General features: G+C 40.3%; 2 protein-coding genes across 2 annotated transcripts; one reads left to right on the top strand and one right to left on the bottom strand.

The window, feature by feature from the left end:
* Positions 1 to 1,481: 1,481 nt before the first annotated feature.
* Positions 1,482 to 4,252, bottom strand: LOC132628847 (uncharacterized). The gene is made up of 6 exons (XM_060344608.1): positions 4,006 to 4,252; positions 3,661 to 3,902; positions 3,372 to 3,578; positions 3,176 to 3,268; positions 2,916 to 3,074; positions 1,482 to 1,904 (listed from the first exon to the last, which is right to left on the bottom strand). Exons 1-6 carry the CDS (start codon positions 4,250 to 4,252, stop codon positions 1,482 to 1,484), a joined length of 1,371 nt encoding a protein of 456 aa, XP_060200591.1.
* Positions 4,253 to 11,358: 7,106 nt separating this feature from the next.
* LOC132628845 (uncharacterized) lies at positions 11,359 to 12,345 on the top strand. The gene is made up of 2 exons (XM_060344607.1): positions 11,359 to 11,877; positions 11,974 to 12,345. Exons 1-2 carry the CDS (start codon positions 11,359 to 11,361, stop codon positions 12,343 to 12,345), a joined length of 891 nt encoding a protein of 296 aa, XP_060200590.1.
* The last annotated feature ends 12,564 nt before the right edge of the window (positions 12,346 to 24,909 follow it).

Genomic DNA, 24,909 nt, shown 5'->3' with positions numbered 1-24,909 from the left:
TAATAGAAAATTAACAGTAACAGTAACATTGACAAGCTGACTATTATTAATAATAAATTCCAACGTCTGGCTTTAACTATATTCATAGTTACAACTTGGAGAATGTCACTCTTTAGTGGACCCAATTAGAATCTTTATGAACGATTTAATTTGGAGAGATTGGAAGGCAATGAATGTGATTGGTTTCAATTTCACACGTCACTGCATTTGGCTTCTATGCATTAAAAAAAACAAGAACAGAAAATTGAGTTAACATGCTTGGCAATGCACAACAAAACTGGTCCTAGTTATGGGACAAGTTTCAGTCCTGTTGTGATTATGAGTCATGTTGTGGTTAAAATAAGACTGGTTATAGGTCCTGTTGTGCTTATTAGACATGTTTATGAATAATTTCATTTTTCAATTATTCAATCATTTTATTTTATCAAGTGTAATGTTAGCCAGATTAATCAACCTTTATTTCTTTCGATGGGTTCAATTATGACCCGTTATCTCTATTATGGTACACGGGATTTGTACACTTTCTTCCTTTGGCATGCATATTGTTTTGCTAAATTCAGTGTTGATCTAGAGATAATGATCAAATTTATATTTTAAAATAATAATATTTTAATATAATGCACAAAATACCTTTATCGTGATTCTTCAAGAATTGTAATAACACAAATTAAAATATTGAATTTGTCTATTAAATATTTGGAACGAAGAGATTGGCCCTATGGCTCCTAAAAATAATAAGTAAGTGACAGTATAAAGTCATAGTAATATTAAGTTAATATCTTACAACAAATAACTCAATATAAAAAAATGAGGAGTTGTCATTTGTTGGGGAAAAAAAGATAGAGAAAAAAAAAAGTTTAATCAATGATCCATTCATAATATATCACTACAAAAAACGCGGGATTTAGCCACGCGCAAAACCGTGGCTAAAGAGCACCCAAACCGTGGCTAAACCTACTTAGCCATGGTAAGTTAGCCACGGTTACAAGCGTGTCCATACGGGGCGTCGCTCCTGAATTAGCCACGATTTTAGCGTTCGTGGTAACCTTTATTTAGCCACGGTTTGATTTACATCTAACCACGGTCGAACCATGGGTAAATTTGGCTACATAAAATAAGAATTATATTTGAATTTTTAATCACCCACACAAGAACCGTGGCTAATTTAAACCATATGGCAATTAACTTACAAAATCATTTTAGCCACGGTTCAACCGTGGCAAATGTGCATAATTTTTTTTTAATAAAATTATAATTATTTCCCTGCATTTTCCTGGTATCAATACATAATGATAGGCATTCACAAATACACTGGACATAATACACAAAGCATTGCTATAAAGATTAGAGCTTCAATGTTCTACTTGTCATATATAACAAAACATAAGTTTCAAGCCTTGATTATACAAAAAAGATACCACAATTGCTAGTGTAAGGGAAATACAAAAAATAGTTGGTGGTTCAAAAATAACCACGCAAGGCTAAGAAGAATCTAAGGAGAAACTAGGCAACTCACTACCAAATTTAGCTTGTAAAAACCTATGAAGAGTTGCCAAGTGATTCTCATTTTGCGCAAGCCGTTCCTTGGTCTCCACAAATTGTTCCTTGGTCTCTTCATATCCAGTCAGCTTCTCTTCCAAGGTTTCGACATGCTTCTCTAGGTCTTCAACACGTTGATGAGACGTATTACTAGAACCACCAAGATTCGCATAACTAACTGAATGTTTAGGCATTCCAAAAGTAGTCGAGGGGCAAACATTACCACCTAAACCACGCACACGACCAGAATGTTCAACTCCATATACTTTTCCAATAGCGTCATTAGGATGAGCCAATATCTTCAATGGAACACCTAAAGTGGCAGCATGTTCTTGATCTTGAGATAGATGCTCTGATATTTTATCCTACAAGTAACATAAAGAAATGAGACATTCTCATACCAACGCTGCTAACATCCCAGGCGAAAAGAAAGCATTATCACTAAATTATAATTACATTCAAAAGTATAAAATGATACAGAGACACAAGCAGCAGTCTCATTGTGCAATCCAGGTGACCATTACTGTACTTGTTGGGAGAAGCTTAAGCATAGAAATAACTGCTTTTCATAATAATAAACACAGCCATACTGCTTATGATTATGAAAAGCAGTAATGTCAATATGACTTGTAGATTCTTCACTTATAAGCTTCCTTACCATTCCATACCATTATTAAAAGCTTCAAATATATATCTGCAACCATACTGCAGGTACAACATTACAAAATATTTTGTTGTTCCTAATCTTGGAGATATTATTCACTTTCTGGTATTTATTATGTATGAAATACAGCAAACAACAGGCATTGCATGTTTTTATATAATTAGCTCAAACTTGTTCTTTTCTGTAAAATGATTGTCATCTACTCATTTTTTGAGATTGCACTTTCCATTAACATGAAGCGTTGCTTTCTACTTTTACTCTTGCTCCATTATATTGTTGATTTTACATGTCATATAGCAATCTGTATTCCATTGGATATATTCGCCATAAAATTGCAATTTCTTTTAAGCCCTATCCTTGCATCGGCAATTTCTCCATGACCATTCCAAACTAGGATTAGAAATTTTGATGTGGATTCTGAAATACTATTAAAAGATACAAGAAGGTAATGTTGTATTGTAATTTCATAGCTCATGTACAATGCACATACCAAGAACACAAGAATTATCATTTCTTTACTTATCTTAGGACCAAATTGATCATCTTTTTTAAAATACATTAAGAATCATTTCTACCAATAGAACCGAAATCCATACATCAAAGACCATTTTAATCATTTTCTCAATTTAACAAACTACGAAAAGTAGATTATGAAAGTAGACAAGTGAATCAGTTACATCAAAACATTCACTCACAATACTGAGAAAATTACACTAGGAAACCGACATCGTAACTGAAATATGAAAGTAGACAAGTGTTTGGAACTTACAGCTATAATCTTCCCTTCCTCATTCACATAATTTCCATTCTTCTTCAGTAAAGTTGACAAAACAACCTCACTTCGGCACACAGGCCTTCCATATTTTTTCTCCTGTCATTAATCGAGTATAGATTAAAAAATAAATAACATGCAAGACATTTTATTTGGTACAAAGTGATTTCCAAAATGAAATCCAAGGTTAAGAAAATTACCATTTGACGACCTCTCCTTGCATTGCTTTTGCTACCACCGGCATGGGGGACTTTAAGTTTACTTCGATTTCTTGCATTTTGTTCACTTTGTGTCTGCAATTCTCAAACATCAATTTAATTTTATATATGTATATATAGACACACACACACTGGACATGAATTAAGTGATGATTTTTCTTTGTAAAGGAACAATTACCTTCATCTTGTCTTCTTTATAGTGATGCACAAAAGCAGTCCAATCAATAGAATCCACGTTTGGAGGAGGATTAGCAAGTATTTGTTCCTTACTTTTGCTAGGGTAGAAGGTTTGATTTCTTAACGCATATTTATAGGACCTCCATCTATCGCGTAAAGTACGCATCACCCATTTGATTCCAATAGCATAGTCAAACTCGAAATTCTCCTTCAAATGTATTTATATTCATAATTCAATATCTAATGACAAAAGATAAACTAATTGAACCTGAAAGAATTTAGATAGTTACCTCAACTAACTGCCATTGTAGGCGATTTTTCGCCTCGGGCATCCTATCCCATCTCTCAATTGATATGGGACAAATTATTGACTTTTGAGAAAGTTTGCCAAGAAATCTCACAAGCAAGTTTGAACCATTATTACTTCCTTGTCCATCCCCGTTGAGTTCCACCACAATTTTTTTATTTTTTTCCAAGTTCCAAACTCGATCTGCTTGCATCTTTTGAGTTGTAACTTCTCCAGTCAAAGTATCTATCATTTTAACAAGCAATCACCATTAATCGGAAGCAAAAATAACAAAACATGATAAAGAATAAAAAGCAATAGTCAACTCTAATATGAAATTACTTCAAACCTTTAATCTCAACAAGTAAGGGCTCCTCTTTTTGTTGTGAGTTAGCTTCATTAGAGCTCGAGGAAGAATTTAAGTTGTCATTACCGAATGTAGGAGTTGTTATGTTCTCATTCTCAAGTTGGTCATCCAGTTGATCCCCACTAAGTTGTTGCTGCAAATCTTGGGAAGTTGTACCATAGTTGTCAGTTTGATGTCCTCGTAGGCTTTCTAACATTGCTTGTGCTGAATTCTTGCGTTTTCGCTTCATATTCTCCTAAAATACGATAGTTCTCCTGTAGGAATTGCTTTAAGAGAATATAATACTTATAAATTACTTAAGGACACTGGAAAAAGGGAGAATGAAGCACTATAACTACAACTAAATAAAAACAAATATAGTATAACAAACTAAAGTTACAAAAATAAATAAAAACAAATATAGTATAAAAGTTCTCTGAATGCCGTGACTTTATTTGCTAAGTTTTGATAGGTACAGACCTATGAGACATTTATTTGAAAAATTGTGATACATGGATTTATTTACAGCTATGCATCCAAAACAGGGTAGGCGTTTAATAATTTTAGTATATCTTCAAGAATGTGCAGCAATTACCAACACTCATGTCACACTGTTTGGCACGGGTTCAAGGTAAATATCGAACCCATGTAACATAAGAACACAAAACGATATATAATGAGCAGTGATAGAAATGCATCTCCTGAGATTACACACAATTTGACACTGCACACCTTAGCTGCTGCTGCAGTTGATATGAATAAAATTAGTATTTCTTGAAACCAATAACAACCATAAGGATATTATTTATACAATACAACAAAAGTCAGTATTTCTTAAACCAATAACAACCATAACTACTGCTCTTGTATCCATTTGCTCCATTTGTCCTATCCATTTACTCTACTAAGGTTACCACACTATGTAAAATTATTTGCTCAAATGTGATTTTTTATATCCTTGTTTGAATTATGAACGAACTCAACTACTAAATGCAACGGCAACATTAGAAAAATGTCTAAGTCTCAGCTAATTTGCAGAAAAGCACCTCAAACCACAAGAAAAAATGTACACATTGTTAAAACATTCGAACCTATGATATGTAGTTGTAGTTCTTCCAATGAACCAACAAACACTTGTGAACCGACTATACAATCAAACCGAGCATATCTAATCATAAAAGCTTAAAATTAACAATCAGTCAGAATATCGCAAAATGCCTAGAAATTCTAAACAATAAAACAACAAAAGTGACAGAAATTTCAGAGATTTCAAAGCATATACAAGCATGTAGTAACATATGGATGATTATTAATTACTAGGATGTAGTAAAAATTAGAAAGCATCCCCATAAACATTATATGAAGTTTGAACTCTAATATTTTACTTCATACCCTCCACAGGTTTAAAAGCAAGTACAGTGCAAGAGAAATAATTTAAAGAGCCACAACAAGCAGTCAACTAGCAAGAACTTCTAACTTGCATTATGATTTCATGAAACAATTTTAGCACTAAACAGATAATACAAATATACAACCTGGAATGATATGACAATTTCCAAAGACACAACTGAAAGAACAGACAAAATACACAAACCACCAAACAGGTAATCAGATAAGGGTACGTTGAAACAATAAGGCAGAAATCATTGTTCAACATTAATAATGGTTACCATTATATTGAGAAGGACTTAAAATGGAACGACATGAACATGAAAGTTCGTAAGTCGAATCTCGACTTGTTTGAAATAGAGACATAATTACGCGCTGAGATATACCAGAGCAAGAAATCATAAGAACATGTTCAATATTTACAGTTCAATATTTACATACAACTCTTTTTTCTTTTTGTCTAATTACATTCTACAAGTTATTTATCTAACAATGAGTAATGCAGTTAAAAGGGAAAATTTTGAAGATGTCAACAAGAACATGAAAACGGTACAACTAATTCTACTCAGCCCTTCGACTCGGGCTGCCTCCAAAAATATTTACAGCATATTCTATGGTCCTACTCCCGCTCTATCGCAACTTCATTCAAGCTTGCAGTTTTATTTAGGCATAAGTCATCCTTATAGAGGAAACATAGTAATACCTCAACTCTCAAAACTAGCAAGAAGTCCCAAGCCTTTGTATTTACTTCTAGGAAGGAAGTACAGAACAAATTTAAACGCCAATTAAACTCGGTGAGCTAGACACATATCGCGATTCAAATTCAAACACCAATTAAACATAGTTGTAGGATGCAGAGCAATGCTAGTTTTCATAAACAAAAACCCTAAAAGGAACCCATTAAAGATTGAACAAAAAATTGACTTGAAAACCCGAAGTAGCAGAGAATTGTTACCTGGAGCATGACATATCAACAAGCATTCATGGGAAGAATCATATCACTGAAAAGAAAATACCTAAATCACATAAAGAAAGTGTTACCTAAACCTTTCTTCTTCACAATCCTCAACCTTAGAGCTACAGCCAACTGTTAAATATTTACTTCAATATCAACCTTTAACCTTCAATTTTCAAGCAAGGCAGAACCAACTCCATCCAAAGACCCAAACAAGAAAAAGAGCACGTTCAAGAAGAAAAAAGGAGAATTCAACGATTTACAAACAAAGCAGCCCTTTAGAGTGGCAAATTTTGGGAGCAATTGAATTTGGGAACAGTCCAATTTGGGAGGGAGTATTGTTAATTGTTAAAAGAGAAAATCTAAAAAGCAAACAAAGAAAATAAATGGTGGGAAAATGAAAACAAAAGGGAGGGAATGAAATTTATACCAGCCTCATTTGCCCACGAATGGTTAGCCACGGTTTCCTAATTGTAGATAACTTTATAATTGTTAGTCTGTTTTGCCACGGTTTTTGAAACCGTGGCTAACAGGCGCTTTTTTGGTAGTGTATATTGATATCTACTGTTTCATCCTTATCATTTCACAAATTTGCATTACCAATTTGTCTCTAAATACTAGTACATGTGTAGATGGGAAAAACCGAGGGCATGGATATCCTCAGTTTCCCGACATAGAAGCTAGGTTCGGTTGGAACCGTCGCACCAAGTCCCGGGTTCTCGAGCTCGGATTGGAACTAGATGTCGGGGCATGATAAGAAGACAGTTAACCACCACAGGGGGGAGACCGAAATATCCGCCACTAGCCGGATATTTCGGCACTGATCTTGCCACCAGTTACTGAGGGATTTTGTGCCTTATTTAGACTTGTATTAGGGTTAGGACTCCTCTACTATATAAAGAGGAGGCCCCCTTTTATTTTGGCAGTTTTTTCTCTTACACACGCACACCTATGTATTGAGCATGCAATATAATTATCAGCATTCATTCATCTTTCTAAGTTTTTCACCATTGTTCACTGTTCAATATCCGGTCACGGTGGTTTGATCTCGGTTCTTAGTACCCGAGGCTGATCGGCACTCATCGCGGTCAGATCTATATATTCCATTTCACTTCATAGTTTGTCATATAATCCAACGTCGTGTTAAATCAAATCATACATCCTTAGCATCGCGTACAAATTTAATTGTTATCCATATTAAGGGTAAACAGTTTGGCGCCCACCGTAAGTGTCACACCCCCGACGAGGAGTATGACAGGCTCCGACCCGTAGGCCGGAAGTCACCTGACTTAACCGTTACTTGGACATCACATACCATGACTCAAATAACATCTGCTCGCGGAAAAAAGGCCAACATAGAAATATTCGATAATTCAACACATATGTACATGTGCGGACCAGCAAGGTCACTACAACATAAAGTATATCATAAGGCCGACAAGGCTATCAGAAAAATACCAAGAAGTCAAGACAAGGCCGACAAGGCCATACATAATATTTACATATCCCACAATGTCCTAGCCTCTAAGAGTATACATATGAACATATATTATACTAATAGAAAAGTACCCAAAAGGTAGCAAGCCCGGAGTAGTGGTACTTGCTAACACCGATGAAGCTGGAAAATCCTACTGCGGTTGCTCCCCGATAACTTTGTCAGAGCCTGCAACACGAAATGCAGCGTCTCGTGCAATGGGACGTCAGTTCGGATAAAAGTATTGAGTATGTAAGGCATGAGGGTAACAACATAATTAAGATGTAATGTAACATTAATAAATGCAAAACAAAACCGAACATCTGGAAGTAGCACAAGATACTATGCATGATAAAATCATTGGTATGCTTACATATATATATATATATATACGTAATAGATAGTATCCATGCTCGGTCGTAAGGCTCGGTGTTATATGTGTAAAATCATGCCCGGCCATTAAGGCTCGGTTTATACCATTATTAGCCCGCGTCCGGGGCAATATCATAACATTCCCACTGCAGTGGTGTGCGCATCTACGCGCCATGCCCGGCCGACTATAGCGCGGCACGGTGTAGTAAAATAGTGCAATACATTTATATATATACAATGCATTTATTCATATGTATATACCATTATTAATCTGGACCGGGAGAAAAAGAAACTGTGCAGGACTCCGCTTTCCTTCCGCGATGCGGACGGAAAGCGCAAAGTTCAGAGGCCTTCTGCTTTTCTTCCGCGATGCGGAAGGAAAGCCTGATCCTGGAGCTGATTTTGGATGAGAATTCAATGATCTGATCTTGGCCTTTCGGAGTGACATAAGGTCGGTAGCCTCCGAATAGCTTATGGAATTCGTATCGAGTCCAAAAGAAATAATCGATAATGATAAGTAAAATAATACTTTAAGAATCATTAAAATAACAAGATATTAAGATTTGAAATACAAAGCATGGGAATAGAGTGGATTTGTTATGGAACACTCATGTCTATGTTCTGATTGGATTCGTGCCAAAGAAAAAGGGGAAACGAACACCTTACATACCTTATCCGTCAAGCCACCACTTAAAGAGTTCCTTACCCCGATGCTTGCCCTTCACCCGAACCTATATATCGAGAAACACATCTTTAATCACACTTTCATCATATTTCCATCAACTTATAAGCACTAATTTATGGAAGTATAATTTGGGTCACGAAATTTGGGCAGCATCTCCCCTATATCATCGACTTCCTCCAAATACCAAAACAATTCCCAAACAATACCAACAACATCCTCAATATTCTACAAGATAAATATATATATTTATATCCAAAATTCTCTTCAAACCTCAATCCATAAGTCAACAACATCAACACAACAAACTATAACCTTTATTCTTGCAAATATGCTTTAATCAATGTTGATAAAGAAAGAGATTCAATGATTCATACCTTATATTTACTAAAGTAGCAAGATCTTCAATATTTTCTTTGTTTCCAAGCCAACTCCAACACAGAATGAAATTATAATCGAGACTACACGTTGTCCGGACCTCGATTAATATTCTGTAGCTTGAAATTTGCTCAAAATCCTCACTTCTATGTGATACAGGAGCCCTCTTGTTGGCTGAAATTTCTGGAAAATTTTGGAGGGTTATGATGAAGAAAAATGGGGTTTTTACCCCTTTTATAGCGGGTTGGGTCGGCAGTACTGTAGCAGTACTGTAGCAGCTTTGTTTCTGCTTTGTTAGCTCAGTTTGTAACGTCCATAATTCTCTACTCCGAGGTCCTATCGACGAGCGGTTTGCTGCATTAGAAACTAGACTCGACGAACTTCATTTTTGGATTTTGAAACACCTTAAAAACCCTAATATACTAGGAGGTATATCCCTCCAAATTTGACTAAAAATCTGCCCAAAATCCTGCCAACTTTTTTTCCAAATTTTCATCAAACTTATTTTCTTCGATTTGCTTGATCTCGAAATCTTCTGAAACTCTCCACATGATATTTATCACTAATCATACTTGATAATGGTCATGTCCTTGTGTTTCAAGATTGTCCTTCTCGGTTACGACTTACGAAATCGTAATTCATCCTTTACTTCATTGTTACGTACTTCCCATGGCTTGTACCTTCCGAAATTTCATGGGACGTCTCTGATACTCCATTACTACGGTGAAGTACGTGGCATGCTCATGCTCTGAAAGTGCGGGGGTGTAACAGTAGGGCCTTGGATAATAGTGTGGTTTAACACGAATTCTGATAACACTCGATATTTTTACACTTGTTCTTTGAAGTTTAATTTAAGGTTTACCCGACATGTCAGACTCTCATTCTGTCAATTTTCACGTTGAATCAAGCCACCACAAGAAAAACGACAATGGGGTACCTAACAATAACATGCCCCCAGTCGATCCTGACTAGATCAGGTCATTAGTAGGCGACGTGCCAATTGGTGGGGATAATGGAGCCACCCTGCAACAGCTCCGGAACCAGTTGGACATGGCTATGGCCCAATTACAAGCCCAGCAGGCAGTTATAGCACAATTGCAACATCAAAATCGAGCACCCAATGTTGCTCAATCTGAACAAACTGAGGAAACTGAAGAAAGGCATGTTGCTAGGAATGCCAGGACCAATCTCGGACAAAATGTCAAGCTGATAAGAATGCTCGAGGAACTGACGAAATGGGTAGAATCCGGGGAAAAGAAGATAGAGACGAACGAGAAGAAGGTGGAGAACTATAACGCGTGGGTCGACCAAATTCCTGGGGCACCTCCGTTATTGAAAGGACCGGACTCGAAAAAGTTCGTTCAAATTCCCTTCCCGCCAAGTGCAGCGCCAAAGCCGATCCTGAAAAGGTTTCGTATGCCCGATATCCCAAAGTATAACGGGACCACCGACCCAAACGAGCATGTGACTGCAAACATATGTGCTATTAAAGTCAATGATCTCGCCGAGGATGAGAGGGAGTCGGTGCTGCTTAAGAAGTTCGGGGAAACCCGTCCAATAGAGCAATGATACTGTATCACAACTTACCTGAGCATTCGATTGACTCGTTCGCTATACTTGTGGATGCTTTTGTCAAAGCTCATGCCGAAGCCATTAAGGTTGAAACCCGAAAATTGGACTTGTTTAACGTTACACAGCGAGATGATGAAACCCTCCGTGAGTTTGTGGCTCGGTTTCAAATGGAGCGTATAGACCTGCCTTCGGTTACAGATGATTGGGCCGTTCGGGCTCAACTCAAGAAGCTCGATCACATCTATGGAGTTGAAGCAAAATCTGATGGAATACCCGGCAATCGCTTGGGCCGATGTGCACAACAGGTATCAATTGAAGATTAGGGTCGAGGATGATAAGATTTTGAGAGCCGTGTCGGGATCATGGCGTCCCAATAAAGGGAATGATCGATCGAGAAGAAAGACAAATCGAGAACCGAGACCGTCATATGATAGGTATCAGCCTTATCCACCGAATCGAAGGGGTAACGTACGCAGCGGCGAACCAGGCAAAAATGATAGGAGGAGTGATCGAGGCCCGAGTAATCGAGGACTGATGAACAAGAATGTTGTCGATAGATCCCCGGGAAATAAAGAAGCCCCGAGATTGTCCAAGTATAATTTTTACCTCAATGTGGCGACCATAGCAGCGGCCGTCATCCGCAATAGAGAAACAAGGCACCCAAGGACAATTCAATCCGATCCTGAAAAATGGGATAAAAGCATGATTTGCAAATACCATCACACCCACGGTCATCGAACCAAATATTATCGACAGTTAAGAGAGGAGGTTGCTCGTCTATTTAATTTAGGTCACCTTCGAGAATTCCTAAGTGAACGAGCCAAAACTCACTGCAAGAACGTGGGTGCTAACAAGCAAGATAGACCAGAAGAGCCTCAGCAGGTGATCCACATGATCATGAAGGGAGCGGACATTCCCCAAGGGCCAGTAATGAAGCGTGCCAAGGTTTCCATAACAAGAGAGAAGCGTATTTGGAGTTACGACCCCGATAGTCCCATCTCGTTCAATGACAAGGACATGGAAGGCATTGTTCAGCCTTACAACGATGCTCTGGTAATAGCTATCCTTGTTAATAAATTTAGAATTAAACGTGTACTAATTGATCCAGGTAGCTAGGCTAATATCATCCGATGGAGAGTCATCGATCAGCTGGGACTACCAGACCAGATAGTACCAGCAGTCCGAGTCCTCAACGGATTCAATATGACCTGCGAAACAACAAAGGGTGAGATCACCTTATCGATTAACACAGCCGGAACCACGCAGCAGACTAAATTTTATGTGATAGAAGGAGACATGGGATACAATGGATTGTTGGGAAGAACATGGATTCACAACATGAGAGCAGTTCTCTCAACTCTGCACCAAGCGTTGAAGTTCCCGACCCCACAAGGGATCAAAATCGTTCACGGAGAGCAACAAGCCACAAAGGAAATGTTCGCGATCGAAGAAGTGGTTGCGACTGCCAAGGTTCCAGTATTGAAGGACGAAAAGCTGAAAAAAGGGGAAAACGCTAAATAGCAATCACAGATCCCAATCCTGGGGTCCTCGAAAGACCGAGATAGGAACACGCCAGATAAAGAGATCGACTTTGGAGTCCCGAGGTCCTTCCTGGTACCCAATGATTTAGATGCTACTAAATCCACGATCGAAGAACTTGAGCAAGTCATATTGTTCGTTCATCTACCGGACAGGAAGGTATACCTGGGCACGGGGTTAACCCCCGAGCTCAGGAAAGTTTTTATTGAATTTCTTAAAAATAACTCTGATTGCTTTGCCTGGTCCCATTTAGACATGATAGGTATCCCACTGAGGTGACAACGCACAAGTTGAGTCTGGACCCAAGTTTCCCTCCAATCAAACAAAAGCGAAGGCCGCAACCCGAGGTCAAGCATGCGTTCATCAAAGATGAGGTATCTAAACACCTTAAAATAGGATCCATTCGGGAGGTTAAATACCCGAACTGGTTAACTAATGTTGTAGTAGTGCCTCAAAGGGGAAATAAATTTAGAATGTGCATAGACTATAAAGATTTAAATAAGGCTTGCCTGAAGGATTCATTTCCTTTGCCCAGCATCGATCGTATGATCAACGCTACAGCGGGCCATGACACACTGAGTTTCCTCGATGCCTACTCCGGGTACAATCTAATACAGATGGACCCAGAGGACCGATAAAAACCCTCTTTTGTGACTAGGTTTGGCACATATTCCTATAACGTAATGCCCTTCGATTTGAAAAATACCGATGCGACCTATCAGTGGCTAGTCAGCCGCATGTTCGAACACCAAATAGGAAAATCAATGAAAGTTTATATATATGGCATGGTTGTTAAGTCCCTGCGAGCAGAGGACCATTTAAAGTATTTACAGGAAACTTTCGACATATTAAGGAAGTACAACATGTAGCTGAACAGGAAAAAGTGTGCCTTCGGTGTCGGTTCAAGTAAGTTTCTCAGATTCATAGTATCGAATCGAGGGATTGAGATCAACCCGGACAAGATAAAGGCAATTGAATATATCACTGTGATAAACGACATCAAAGGGGTGCAAAGGTTGACCGGGCGGATAGTTGCCCTGTGCCGATTCATTTCCAGATGCTCGGACAAAAGTCATTGGTTTTTCTCATTGCTAAAGAAAAAGACCGACTTCACCTGGACCCTCGAGTGTCAGAAGGCCTTAGCAGAGCTCAAGAAATACTTATCGAGCCCACCTTTGCTACATACACCGAAGGCGAATGAGCAGTTGTATCTATACTTGGCAGTGTCTGAGATAGCGGTAAGTGGTATCCTGGTTTGAGAGGAAAAAGGTATGCAATACCCAATTTATTATGTAAGCAGAACCTTAGGTGATGCTGAAACCCGATACCCACACTTAGAAAAACCTGCATTGGCTTTATTGAGTGCATCTAGAAAAGTTAAACCCTTACTTTTAATGTCATCCTATATGTGTCATAACATCATACCCATTAAGGAACGTCATGTATAAACCTGAACTCTAAGGCCGGTTAGCAAAATGGGTTGTCGAGATTAGCAGTTACGATATTGAATATAGACCCCGGACTGCTATTAAATCCCAAATACTAGTAGACTTCATGGCCGACATCACACCGGCCATGATTCCCGAAGTCGATAAAGAATTACTCCTCACTTCGAGGACTACTTCAGGTGTTTGGACCTTATACACGGACGGTGCTTCCAATATGAAAGGGTCCGAGTTGGGAATCGTTCTCAAACCACTAACTGGTGACATAATAAGACAATCTATTAGATCTGTCCATTTGACTAACAATGAAGCCGAGTATGAGGCTATGATTCCAGGTTTAGAACTAGCAAGGAGCTTAGGAGCTGAAATCATTGAGGCCAAGTGTTATTCCCTCATGGTGGTCAATCAAGTGAAAGGTACATTCGAGGTTAACGACGACCGAATGCGGAGATATTTAGAAAAACTACAGGTGGTCCTTCATAGATTCAAGGAATGGACACTGGAGCACGTGCCTCGGGACCAAAATAATGAGGTTGATGCTCTGGAAAACTTGGGATCATCGGTAGAATCAGAAGGGTTCAATTCTGGCGTTGTGGTGTAGCTAATGAGTTCGATCATCGAGACTGGCCACGCTGATATAAATTCAACCGGCCTCACTTGGGATTGGAGAAACAAATACATAGACTATCTTCAAACAGGGAAGCTACCATCCGATGCCAAAGAATTGAGGGCCCTTCGAACCAAAGCAGCCAGATTCTGTTTGGTCGACGGCCAGTTGTACCGAAGGTAGTTCTACCATCCCTTCGCAAGATATTTAGGGCCGGGGGAAATTGACTATGTTATGAGGGAAATTCACGAGGAGATTTGTGGAAACCACTCAGGAGCTGACTCACCGGTCCGCAAGCTGATCAGAGCCGGTTACTATTGGAACGAGATGGAGAAGGACGCCAAATCCTTCGTTCGAAAATGCAACTAATGCCAAAGGCACGCGCCGTCGATACACCAACCGTGGGAGGAGCTTCATCCGATCCTTTCTCCATGGCCATTCATGAAATTGGGAATGGACATAGTGGGGCCTTTGCCCTGGGCACCAGGTAAGGCGCATTTTATTTTACTTATGACTGATTATTTCTCTAAATGTGTTGAAGCACAGTCACTCGAAAAGGTCAGGGAAAAGGAAGTCATTGACTTCGTTTATGACTATATAATCTGTCGGTTCGGGGTACCCGCAAAAATCACATGTGATAACGAGAAGCAGTTCATAGGCAGCAAAGTCAGCAAGTTCTTTGAAGAATACAAGATCAAAAAGATCTTGTCCACCCCGTATCACCCGAGCGCAAATGGCTAAGCTGAATCGACAAACAAGATTATATTGCAGAACTTTAAAAAAAGTTGACCGGCTCTAAACACCGATGGAAGGAGATTCTACCTGAGGTCTTATGGGCCTTCCGCACAACGGCAAGATTGAGTACCGGGGAAATTCCATTCTCCCTGGTATATGGAACCGAGGCTCTATTATCTGTTGAGGTCGGTGAACTAAGTTTAAGATTTCAGCATGCTACTGAAGACTCGAACAACGAAGCAATGTTTGCTAGTCTAAATCTCGTGCACGAAAAGAGGTTGGCTACCTAAGTCCGGTTAGCAGCCCAAAAGCAAAAGATGCAAAGATATTATAACCGAAGGGCCAACCTTAGGAACTTTCAGATTGGGGACTTAGTCTTGAGGAAGGTCACACTTCACACCAAGAACCCCGACGAAAGAAAGTTGGGCTCGAACTGGGAAGGGCCATATAGAATCACTGGCATAACAGGGAATGATTCCTATCAGCTAAAGAATGAAAATGGAAAACAGCTTCCAAACAACTGGAACGTGGCACACCTAAAATGATACTATTATTAAAGGTACGAGTAACCTTTTATTTTTTCTTTCCCTTTTGCTATAACCATGCAAGCACACATCGTAGTGGACATCAGAAGCAGCACAATGGAAGCCTAAAAGTCATAGACTTAGGACTGAAAGCACGTGCTGCACTCTTTTTCCCTTCGATCGATTTTGTCCGAAGTGGGTTTTCTGGCAAGGTTATTAATGAGGCAACGCCGTACAGCGTGCTACAAAAATATAGAAGACCGGTAAAGAATTGGGGACTAGAGATTGCTCATAGCAGATCAATAGTACTCGATCCCTCACACTTCGGACTCAAGTACTAGGGGACTATCATACCCTGGGCTAACCAATGCCTATGTAAAGCCAAGGATTGAACGATAAGATTTGATGTAAGGACCAAACGATCGGTTGAATCGCGTTCGATTAGTTTGTTCTTTCCAAGGCAATGATTGTAATTATATCTCCAGTTCCATCAATAAAAATCATCTTGTCCCTGCTGAGATAGTCCAGTATTGCATTTCACCGGACCGGACCCCCAAATATACGAAATGTGTTAACGTAAAAGACTATGGTCTAAAAAACCTTGCGTTAACCTAAAAGACTACGGTTTATAAAACCTTGCGTTAACCTAAAATACTACGATCTAAACCGTTAAATACTAAGGTCTAAAAAACCCCAAAAATGACAACTCGGCTTATCTTGCCACTTATGAATTAAAGCAATGATCGAAGTCATTATGGATTAGAACCCGACCATGTTGTGCGGCTCAGAGACATCTAAGTTCGCAAACAAGGCCTTTTGCATGCCACATGCACTCGAGAACGAGTCGCTACCACTTTAATTTTTATTTTTGCTAATGCAGTGATACGTGCTAAGGCAATGGCACAAATCGGACAAATATTAAACTAAGCCAATGAATATTCTAATTCTTGAACACAAGAGACAAGGCAATGAAAAGCAATGAATGAGGCGGACAAAAACTTCTTTTACATATATATAAGGCAAGGGTTTACAAAAGCTCAGACAAACGGCCTTCAGTGCAAAAGACAAAAAGAAATATAAAGCTCTTAAGCCTAATCTTCACCCGAGCTGTCGGCAACATCCTCGGCTGACTCGAGGTCGCTATCCGACTCCTCAGGATTATACACGGCCTTCGCTTCTACCTCGAGCCTCTTAGCCTCCTCGATTAGATCTGATAAATCCACCCCGGTGGCCTGAATCTCTTCGATAATCTCCCTTCGGGATAGACTCCGCATATACTCGGCCCGAGCACTGCTAACCCTCTCGGTAGCGGTCACATCGGCTTTATACTGAGCTAACATACCGTCATAGCTCAAGATTTTACCCAGGGCTCTATTATATTTAGCCTGCAGATTGGCAATGTCCCGGCCAAGGCCATCGCGCTCCGACTTGGCCGAAGCAAGTTTTGATTGAAGTTCGTCAGCTTGCTCCGCCATCACCCGGAGCTGCTCCTTTAGAGCATCCCACTTGGCGACAGCATCAATCATCCTTTATTTAAAGACCTCAAGCTCGGGTTTGATCTCATCAAGTTCTGCCTGAAGTTGGTCAATTTGGGTCACATAAGCCCAGGCCTGAGAAAGAGTAGCGTTAGCATCAGCTATTAACGGCTTATTATGAACTTCGAAAGCCCTTACCTTCTCCCCTAACCGGGCATGCTCCCGTCTGGCCTCAGCAACTTCGTTCCGGGCCGCTGCCAGATCTGACTGAAGGATGGAGGGGTCAAGAAGACTCGAGATATACTCTAGCTTCCGCCCATAAAGATCCCTGAGCGCATCCGCATCCTAAGTCTTCTTCTCGAGCTTTTCCTTGAAATGGTCCACCTCCAACCTAAGTCAGTGGAAGCTTACGTGATGAAGCATAGATGCCTAAAAGAGAAGAAGTAGCAATTGTTAGGATGAGACAAGAAAATAAAGTTAAGCGTAAAAATAAAGGGAACAAGACATACCCTGTTCAAAGCCTGTTGAGCCTCGTTAAAGAGGCAGGATTCGCTGTCCTTCATTTTCTTCCGATACTCTTCGGTCACCAGAGGGTACAGGTAGCTGGCCACCCTGATCGGCCCAGACAACATGTTCATGTCGGCCAGCACCATAAACGAGACCAACATTTTTCGATTCGGGTCTACACTGGGGGTCGGGAAAGTTTTCTCCAATCTGGGGGCAGAATTAACCCCGAAATGACTGCCCACGGGGATGGATAAGTGTTCGAATCCTGAACAGCCCATGGCCGGGACATCATCTTTCTCAGTCGAATGACCAAATACGTCTTCTGGTCCCATAAATCCTTCGGCCATTTTGCCTTTGGCCCTAGCGCCGTCGGATGGAATATCCATTGTTCGAGGCGGTGAGTCTTGTATGAAAATAATGGTCTCATCCGAAGCCACAGCCTATATTGGAAGGACATAAACTATACCATATAAAGGCGGAATGTAAGGTACCTTCGAGCCCGATACGAAAGGTGCTGCCCTAGATCCAGCGACTGCGGCGACATATCACTCCGAATCTCGTGTGGGTAGAGGCTCGGTAGCAGCATCTTTGAGAACCCCGACTTTCGACCCAACGGTTTCCACGCCCGCCACTCTCGGGATGTCTTTGTTCGAGCCCGCTAGCTCCTGGTTTGAACTTTCCACCAAAGGTGGAGTGCTTCCTATAGAGCTTTTCAGCTCTTGGTTGATGTTTTCATTCGAAGGCCGACGCCTGACCAACGCCTGGACTTCATCATCAAAATGATTCTTGAGTAGGTCAATGGCATCGACATCCAGAACCCGTGCCCGGGCATCTTCTATAGAGGGCTCTTTGATAGTAAGCCTAGATCTTTTTCTGATCTCGGAAGGAGCACGAGAAGATTCGGAGGGCCGCCTTTTCCAATTCTCGACCTTATCTCCCACAAATGCCTCTCCTCCGGTTTGAAGCTAAGCAGGGGACTTAGAAAGATGTCCCTGGCCGGGAGCCTCGATGTCCGCTTCATCGGCCGAGGCCTCTTCATCATCCTGCCCCCGAATTTTGGTGGCCTTTGAAAGACCTACAAAAGGAAGAGGGGCAGAATAAGCATACCAATCATAGCGTAATACGCAAAAGGACAGGACAACACCTTGATGAAGGCCTCACCATGATTCCCGGCCTGCCATCTAGACCGGGATAGCGCACGGCAGTTGCGTTCGACGTAGGGAAGCTGAGAACAAATGCTCCCAATCCATCCCTCCATATTAGCAACCACATTGAGGGTTAGAGCAATTGCTACGTACACATAAAGAAAATTGAGAGTTAGTGTAAATTAAACATCAGAGATACAACCGGGATATTTGAAAATGAAAGTCGCTTACGAGTCGAGTTCCATTTCTCGAGGAATGGCATATTGTCGGCAGGAATCAGATCCTCGGTCCTGACCCGTACAAACCTTCCCTGCCAACCTCGGTCCCTATCTTCGTCAAGGCTAGAGAAGGGAGCTTTTCTTGCTCGTTTCGTGAGTTTAATCATGCCTCCCCGAAATACTCGGGGACTATATAACCGGAGGAGGTGACTGACCGTGAAAAGTTTATGCGCATTCGTTGTAAAATAACGGAGGAGGACCACGATCCTCTAAAATGAGGGATGGATCTGACCGAGGCATATCTAGTACTTCTTGCAAAAATCCACAATCACCGGGTCGAGCGGACTAAATGTGAAGGGGTAGATATAAACACTCAGATACCCCTCCACATAGGTCGTTATGGCTTTAGATTGGTAGAGAATAATGACCTCCACATCTTTCCAACCTTAGTCTTCTTTAACCCGCTCGATTTTATTCGAGGGAATCGTACATATATAATTTGATATGTCAGCACCCCGATCCCCTTGCTAGGAAGGTTTCTCTACCTTGAAATCCCTGGTTGTTACGTAATCGGACGGGACAAAATCCGACAATGTCGGTTCCGATTTTGGAGCCGAGGAAGTCTCACCGGCTTTAGTTTTGGAAGACTTGGTCATTGTTCTGACAATAACAAGGTATGAAGGTTTGAAGATCTGATGAAGATGTGACGTTGAAGATATGAATGTAAGAACGTATGAATATATGAAGATATGCGTATTCAAATGCTCGATGGTAAAAATTCAGAAAGAGAAAAAGTGAAAGGGAAAAGTTAGCTTTTATGGGGAGGGGGAGGGCTGAGACGGTTGACATTCCGTAACCGACCCCTCACCTAATCGGATCATGACGTGTGGCTAGTGTTAGAACGACGCGACAGATGGGACTTTGACCTTATCCATTCATGAGAAGCGTGTTGAAGAAGGACCCGGACCAGCCTCTTCGAGCTACCAATGCACACCTGAACCAAGGAGGTCGGAGCCATAGCCGCCCTCGATTCCCGGTTAAGCTATTTAGAACTTTTTTCTTATGAATCAAAAGCCCCATAACCGAGATTTTAACATGGAAAAGAACGAACATCAGTGTTGATACGACCAAGGTCGAGTATAGTCGAATCGGCCCCACCTCGACCATGACAAATAAGGGTCAAACAGACCAAGGTTGAATGCGGAGGGAAAAGTAGACGAACATGGGGGTCGCTAATGAGACGTTTTGACTTTTTGCGCATTGCTCCGAGATCGACAAATCAAGATAACAATAGATCGGACGTTTTAAAAATGTAAACAAAGGCACAAATTCAAACAGAAGATATGAGTTGAATACATTCAGTAAAGCACGGTAAGAGACCGGTCAACAAAATTCTATTAATTCGCTCCATATGACAAGTTCTCGATTTTATCGGATACATCAGTCCAGCAAAAAGAAAAAAAATTAGCCCAACTTTACGACCCTAGATTAAGAACAAAAGATAACCTTCCCCTCCCCCCCCCCCCCCCCCCCAAGTCGGTATAGCGAGCCAAAGGTTGAGAATTTTGACCTACACCTTAGGGAGCTGGAACAGTATGAGTCATCAACTAGATGATCTCGGGATTGTCCTCGGGAGTAGACGAACCAGTGATACTTGGTTCCGGCTGATCTTCCTTATAGAGAACTACAGTCTGTGGGGGTCCACTATGAGGTATTTCCCATCAAGTCTCCATTATATGGCGCGTTCTGACCCGAGAGCTAATCCCCGAATGAACAACTGAGGTGCTTGTAGTAATTCGAAAACTGGGTGTCCTCACCGACGCCGATGTCTTTCTTCCCCGAACGGCATCCTCGTCGCCCTCTTCGACAATGGTTTTTCCTTTCGAAAATCTTATTGTCGGAAGTCCTATAAATTAAAGAATCAGGGTTAAAATACGATACGAAAAAATGAAAATCCCACGAACAGATTGGGAACTACCGTGGATTTTGCCTTTCCACCCTTCGGGTGCCATTTTCCTCCAAGAACAGCCTAAGTTACGAGAAGCTCCTAAAAGTGCAACTACCCATTCAAAGATAGTAATGATGATCTCAGGTTCGATCGTACTCAGAGTAGAGTTCCATATTTTCAGGAAATCGGCGGATAAAGGGGGGCAAAGTCGGGTCGTACGTATCATCACGAACCGGTGAAGTCATCCCCAGTAGTAATGATCTTCAGGGTCTATAAGGCCACGAGTTCCCCGGGGGATCAAGTGAACTATTCCACATCGAATCACCCGAGGTAGTATATATGCAGCAAGTGATCGAGGGTGATGGGAATCCCGGCTATGTTAGCCAGCATTTCGATGCAATATACGAGCCTCACAACCTGTGGAGCGATCTGGTCGATACACACACGATATCGGCGGTAGAAGTCCTCGATCACTCGAGGTATGGGGAGAGAAAACCCGATGGCAAAAGGATAAGTGTAGATCATCGGGTAACCACCAACGTGATGATTCATCTTCGTTCCACTTCCAACAGAGCGAACATCAACATCCACACCAAAGTTACAATCCTTCCTGACTATGGGAATGGTAGCATCATCGATACAAGACTTGAACTTCACCACAGAATCGAGATGATAAGATATCTTGCAGTCATTCGCATATTTGAAACCCGACGGAAGAATATCCGCCGCAAGAAATTCTAATTTCTCATCAGGTTTGGTGGCCCCAGTCAGCAATAGAGGGGTGAATGGGGAGGGGACGTAGAATTTTCCTCACCTTGGGTTAATAATGGAAGAGAAGCCATGATTGCAATTGACCTATAAAGCCAAACAAAGGAAAATCACGTCTAAAAAGAAAGGATTCACAACTCGAGAAAGGGTATGAAACTTTGTGTGAGCACGCAGTGGGTTTTTGAAAATGTAGGGTTTAGGGTTAAAGATCAAAGATGCATGGAAAAAGAAATACATATGGACTTTATATAGAGGGGACCTCAAATGGCTTTTTACGGGTTCAAGAATTCCGACAAGGGGCGGGTTCCCAAGAACGATTTGGCGGCTGAAGTAATAGTGAAGCTGACATCGGGCAGAGTGCAAAGAGTTGACAAGAACGTCTTGTCCTAGGCAGATAGGTACGGCCCGCTCAGCTCTATCTGAGTCCATTTCCCGCAGTCAGTATTTCCCCTCGGGAAATAGAGGGACTATCTGTATACGGGTAAAACCGAGGGCATGGATATCCTCAGTTTCCCGAAATAGAAGCTAGGTTCGGTTGGAGTCAGAACTGTCGCACTAGGTCCTGGGTTCTCGAGCTCGGATTGGAACGAGATGTCGGGGCACGATAAGAAGACAGTTAACCACCATAAGGGAGAGACCGAAATATCCGCCACCAGCCAGATATTTCGGTACCGATCTCGCCATCAGTTACTGAGGGATTTTGTGCCTTATTTAGACTTGTAATAAGGTTAGGACTCCTCTACTATATAAAGAGGAGGCCTCTCTTTATTTTGGCAGTTTTTTCTCTTACACAGGTGCACCTATGTATTGAGTAGGCAATATAATTATCAGCATTCATTCATCTTTATAAGTTTTTCACCATTGTTCACTATTCAATATCCGGTCATGGTTGTTTGATCTCGGTTCTTAGTACCCGAGGACGATCGGCATTCATCGCAGTCAGATTTATATATTCCATTTCACTTCATCGTTTGTCATATAATCCAAAGTCGTGTTAAATCAAACCATATATCCTTAGCACCGCGTACAAATTTAATTGCTGTCCATTTTAAGGGTAAACAATATGATAACTGATTTTGCTCTATTTTCTTATATGCTACTAATGTTATTTTTGGGAGAATCAAAAGAATGATACGTTTTACCACCAAAGGATGCGGTGCAGCGGTAGGGCTATTCCTTCCTTAACCAGAATCTCAGGTTCGAGCCCTGGGTATGGAAAAATCCTTGGTAGGGAGTGTTTCCCCCGAATAGAGCTTTATGCGGCGCTAATCCAGATATAGCCAGGCTCCAATACGAGTACCGGAAATCCCATACTACGCATTTACTTGAAACTATTCCCCAGTCTGTCGTTGCCTATAAATACTGAGGCGTTGCCTCATATTTGAAAATTGAATTTCAAAATATATTTCTCACCTCTTCTCGAAATTGTTTTCAAAAGAAAGAGTCTAGTGACTTTTTTCATTCTTGGCGTCCGAAGATTGTTGGAATTTAAAGTGCCACTATTTCAATAATGTAAATTCGTTTACCTCGAATACTATATGAGGGGATTAAATTTCTTAAATACAGACAGTAAAATTTGTGTGCTTGGAATCAAAATTCTATTCATATTTTCTATTTGGAACATAGTGGACTACATATAGCTCTTTGTAAGAAGGTCAATGGACTTCTTTTATGAGCAAGGTTTTGACATCATCCTAATCTTAAATTGAACTAAAAGAAAATGTTTAGAAAATAACATAATGTTATATTCACCAAATTGAAGTAACTCTTTTAAGTAAAGGAAAGCATTCTGAACTCATTCAGGGACGGAATCAGGACGGAATCAGTGTACATGTTACGGGTTCGATTAAACTCAGTAACTTTAGTCCAAATTTTATATTTGTCTTTAAAAAATCCATCGAATATCTACAAACTCTTAATTTAGAACCTAGTCGATTAATATTACTTACCAGCACAATAATATTTCAATATCAAAATTAAAGAATATAATCATCAAACTTGAAGACCAAATGTTTCGCTATGTTAAATTTAGTTTGACCAAGATATGACGTAAGAAAATTGGATCACTAACACTATGATAAGTATAAATTACGTACGTACTGTCTACCGAACTGAATGGTAGCTTTTTTGTAGAACTGCTTTAGTGTAAAAAAAATATTTTAGAAATTTTATCCTCTTCACGCGTTTCTTTCGTAATGGGCAATCTCCAACTCTCTCCAAAGAACGATACAAAGTAAAATCATACGTTTCTAACTTGAGTAGAACATGAAAAAATAGGATAATTGTTAAAATAAATATTTCCCAATTATAATTATTAGTAGAAACATTTCTAAAACACGTTTCTAACTTGATATTCTTGCTTATGTTACGTTATTTTCATTATCCTTCTCATGTTGTGATCATCCCTCTTAAAATTCAACTTACATTCTTGTACATGTTACATAGTTTTGATTGTCTTAGTTTCTTTCCAAACCGAGTTACTAACTATGGTTTGATTCCACTTTGAAAATAGATCAAGTAAACCAAATCAAACAGGAACGCAAGTTGGAAAAATGTAGTTTTGGCTCACTCCGCAAGAAAATTCCTAACAAATGGAGTGACTTTCAAAATGTTAGACGGATAATAACTTAATGTTTTAGTGAATTAAAATCAGAGAAAATAAGAAAAAAATAAAGGGATGATCCCTACATGAGATCAGATATGGCACTTTCAAAGGGTTTGAATTGATTAGACCGTCTATAATCGTCCAATTTAAAATCCTATGGACGGCATGCTTTCTCAAAATGACGCACATTTAAAAAAAAAAAAAAAAATTGACCATTACGCACTAACAACTAACAAGTGGTATATGATCAAATAAATCAGTGCATAAAAAGATGTGTACATGACGAGAGTATACCACATCACCGATATGGTATATTCTCTTCAGTACACCTAAGATTGTACACCATAAATTAATTTCCAACTATTCCGTCAGCAAGAAGGTTTTGTTTGGAATTTTGGAAGGTGTGTTAATATGCCAATATCTCATAATCTCATACCACCTGTTATGTTGAAGGGGGAAATATGTAGCTTGCTTACCGAATCTTTAACAAATGGAAAAAAAAATTAACTTAAAATATTTTACACCAAAAGTTCGTTTGAACCATGGAAAGCACAAAAAAGATTAACAAT

Source organism: Lycium barbarum, chromosome 2, assembly GCF_019175385.1.
Source record: "Lycium barbarum isolate Lr01 chromosome 2, ASM1917538v2, whole genome shotgun sequence".
NCBI classification, from domain to species: Eukaryota; Viridiplantae; Streptophyta; class Magnoliopsida; order Solanales; family Solanaceae; genus Lycium; species Lycium barbarum.
This window is presented reverse-complemented; position numbering and strand designations above follow the sequence as displayed.

Excerpts from the sequence above, each read along its gene's own strand:
- LOC132628847 (XM_060344608.1), bottom strand. The coding sequence starts at position 4,252 with ATGAAGCGAAAACGCAAGAATTCAGCACAAGCAATGTTAGAAAGCCTA. Across the intron at positions 3,903-4,005 it reads CTTACTTGTTGAGATTAAAG|ATACTTTGACTGGAGAAGTT; the intron begins GTTTGAAGTAAT and ends TTAAAATGATAG. Across the intron at positions 1,905-2,915 it reads TACGATGTCGGTTTCCTAGT|GATAAAATATCAGAGCATCT; the intron begins GTAATTTTCTCA and ends TGTTACTTGTAG.
- LOC132628845 (XM_060344607.1), top strand. The coding sequence starts at position 11,359 with ATGAACAAGAATGTTGTCGATAGATCCCCGGGAAATAAAGAAGCCCCG. Across the intron at positions 11,878-11,973 it reads AGCCTTACAACGATGCTCTG|CTGGGACTACCAGACCAGAT; the intron begins GTAATAGCTATC and ends GTCATCGATCAG.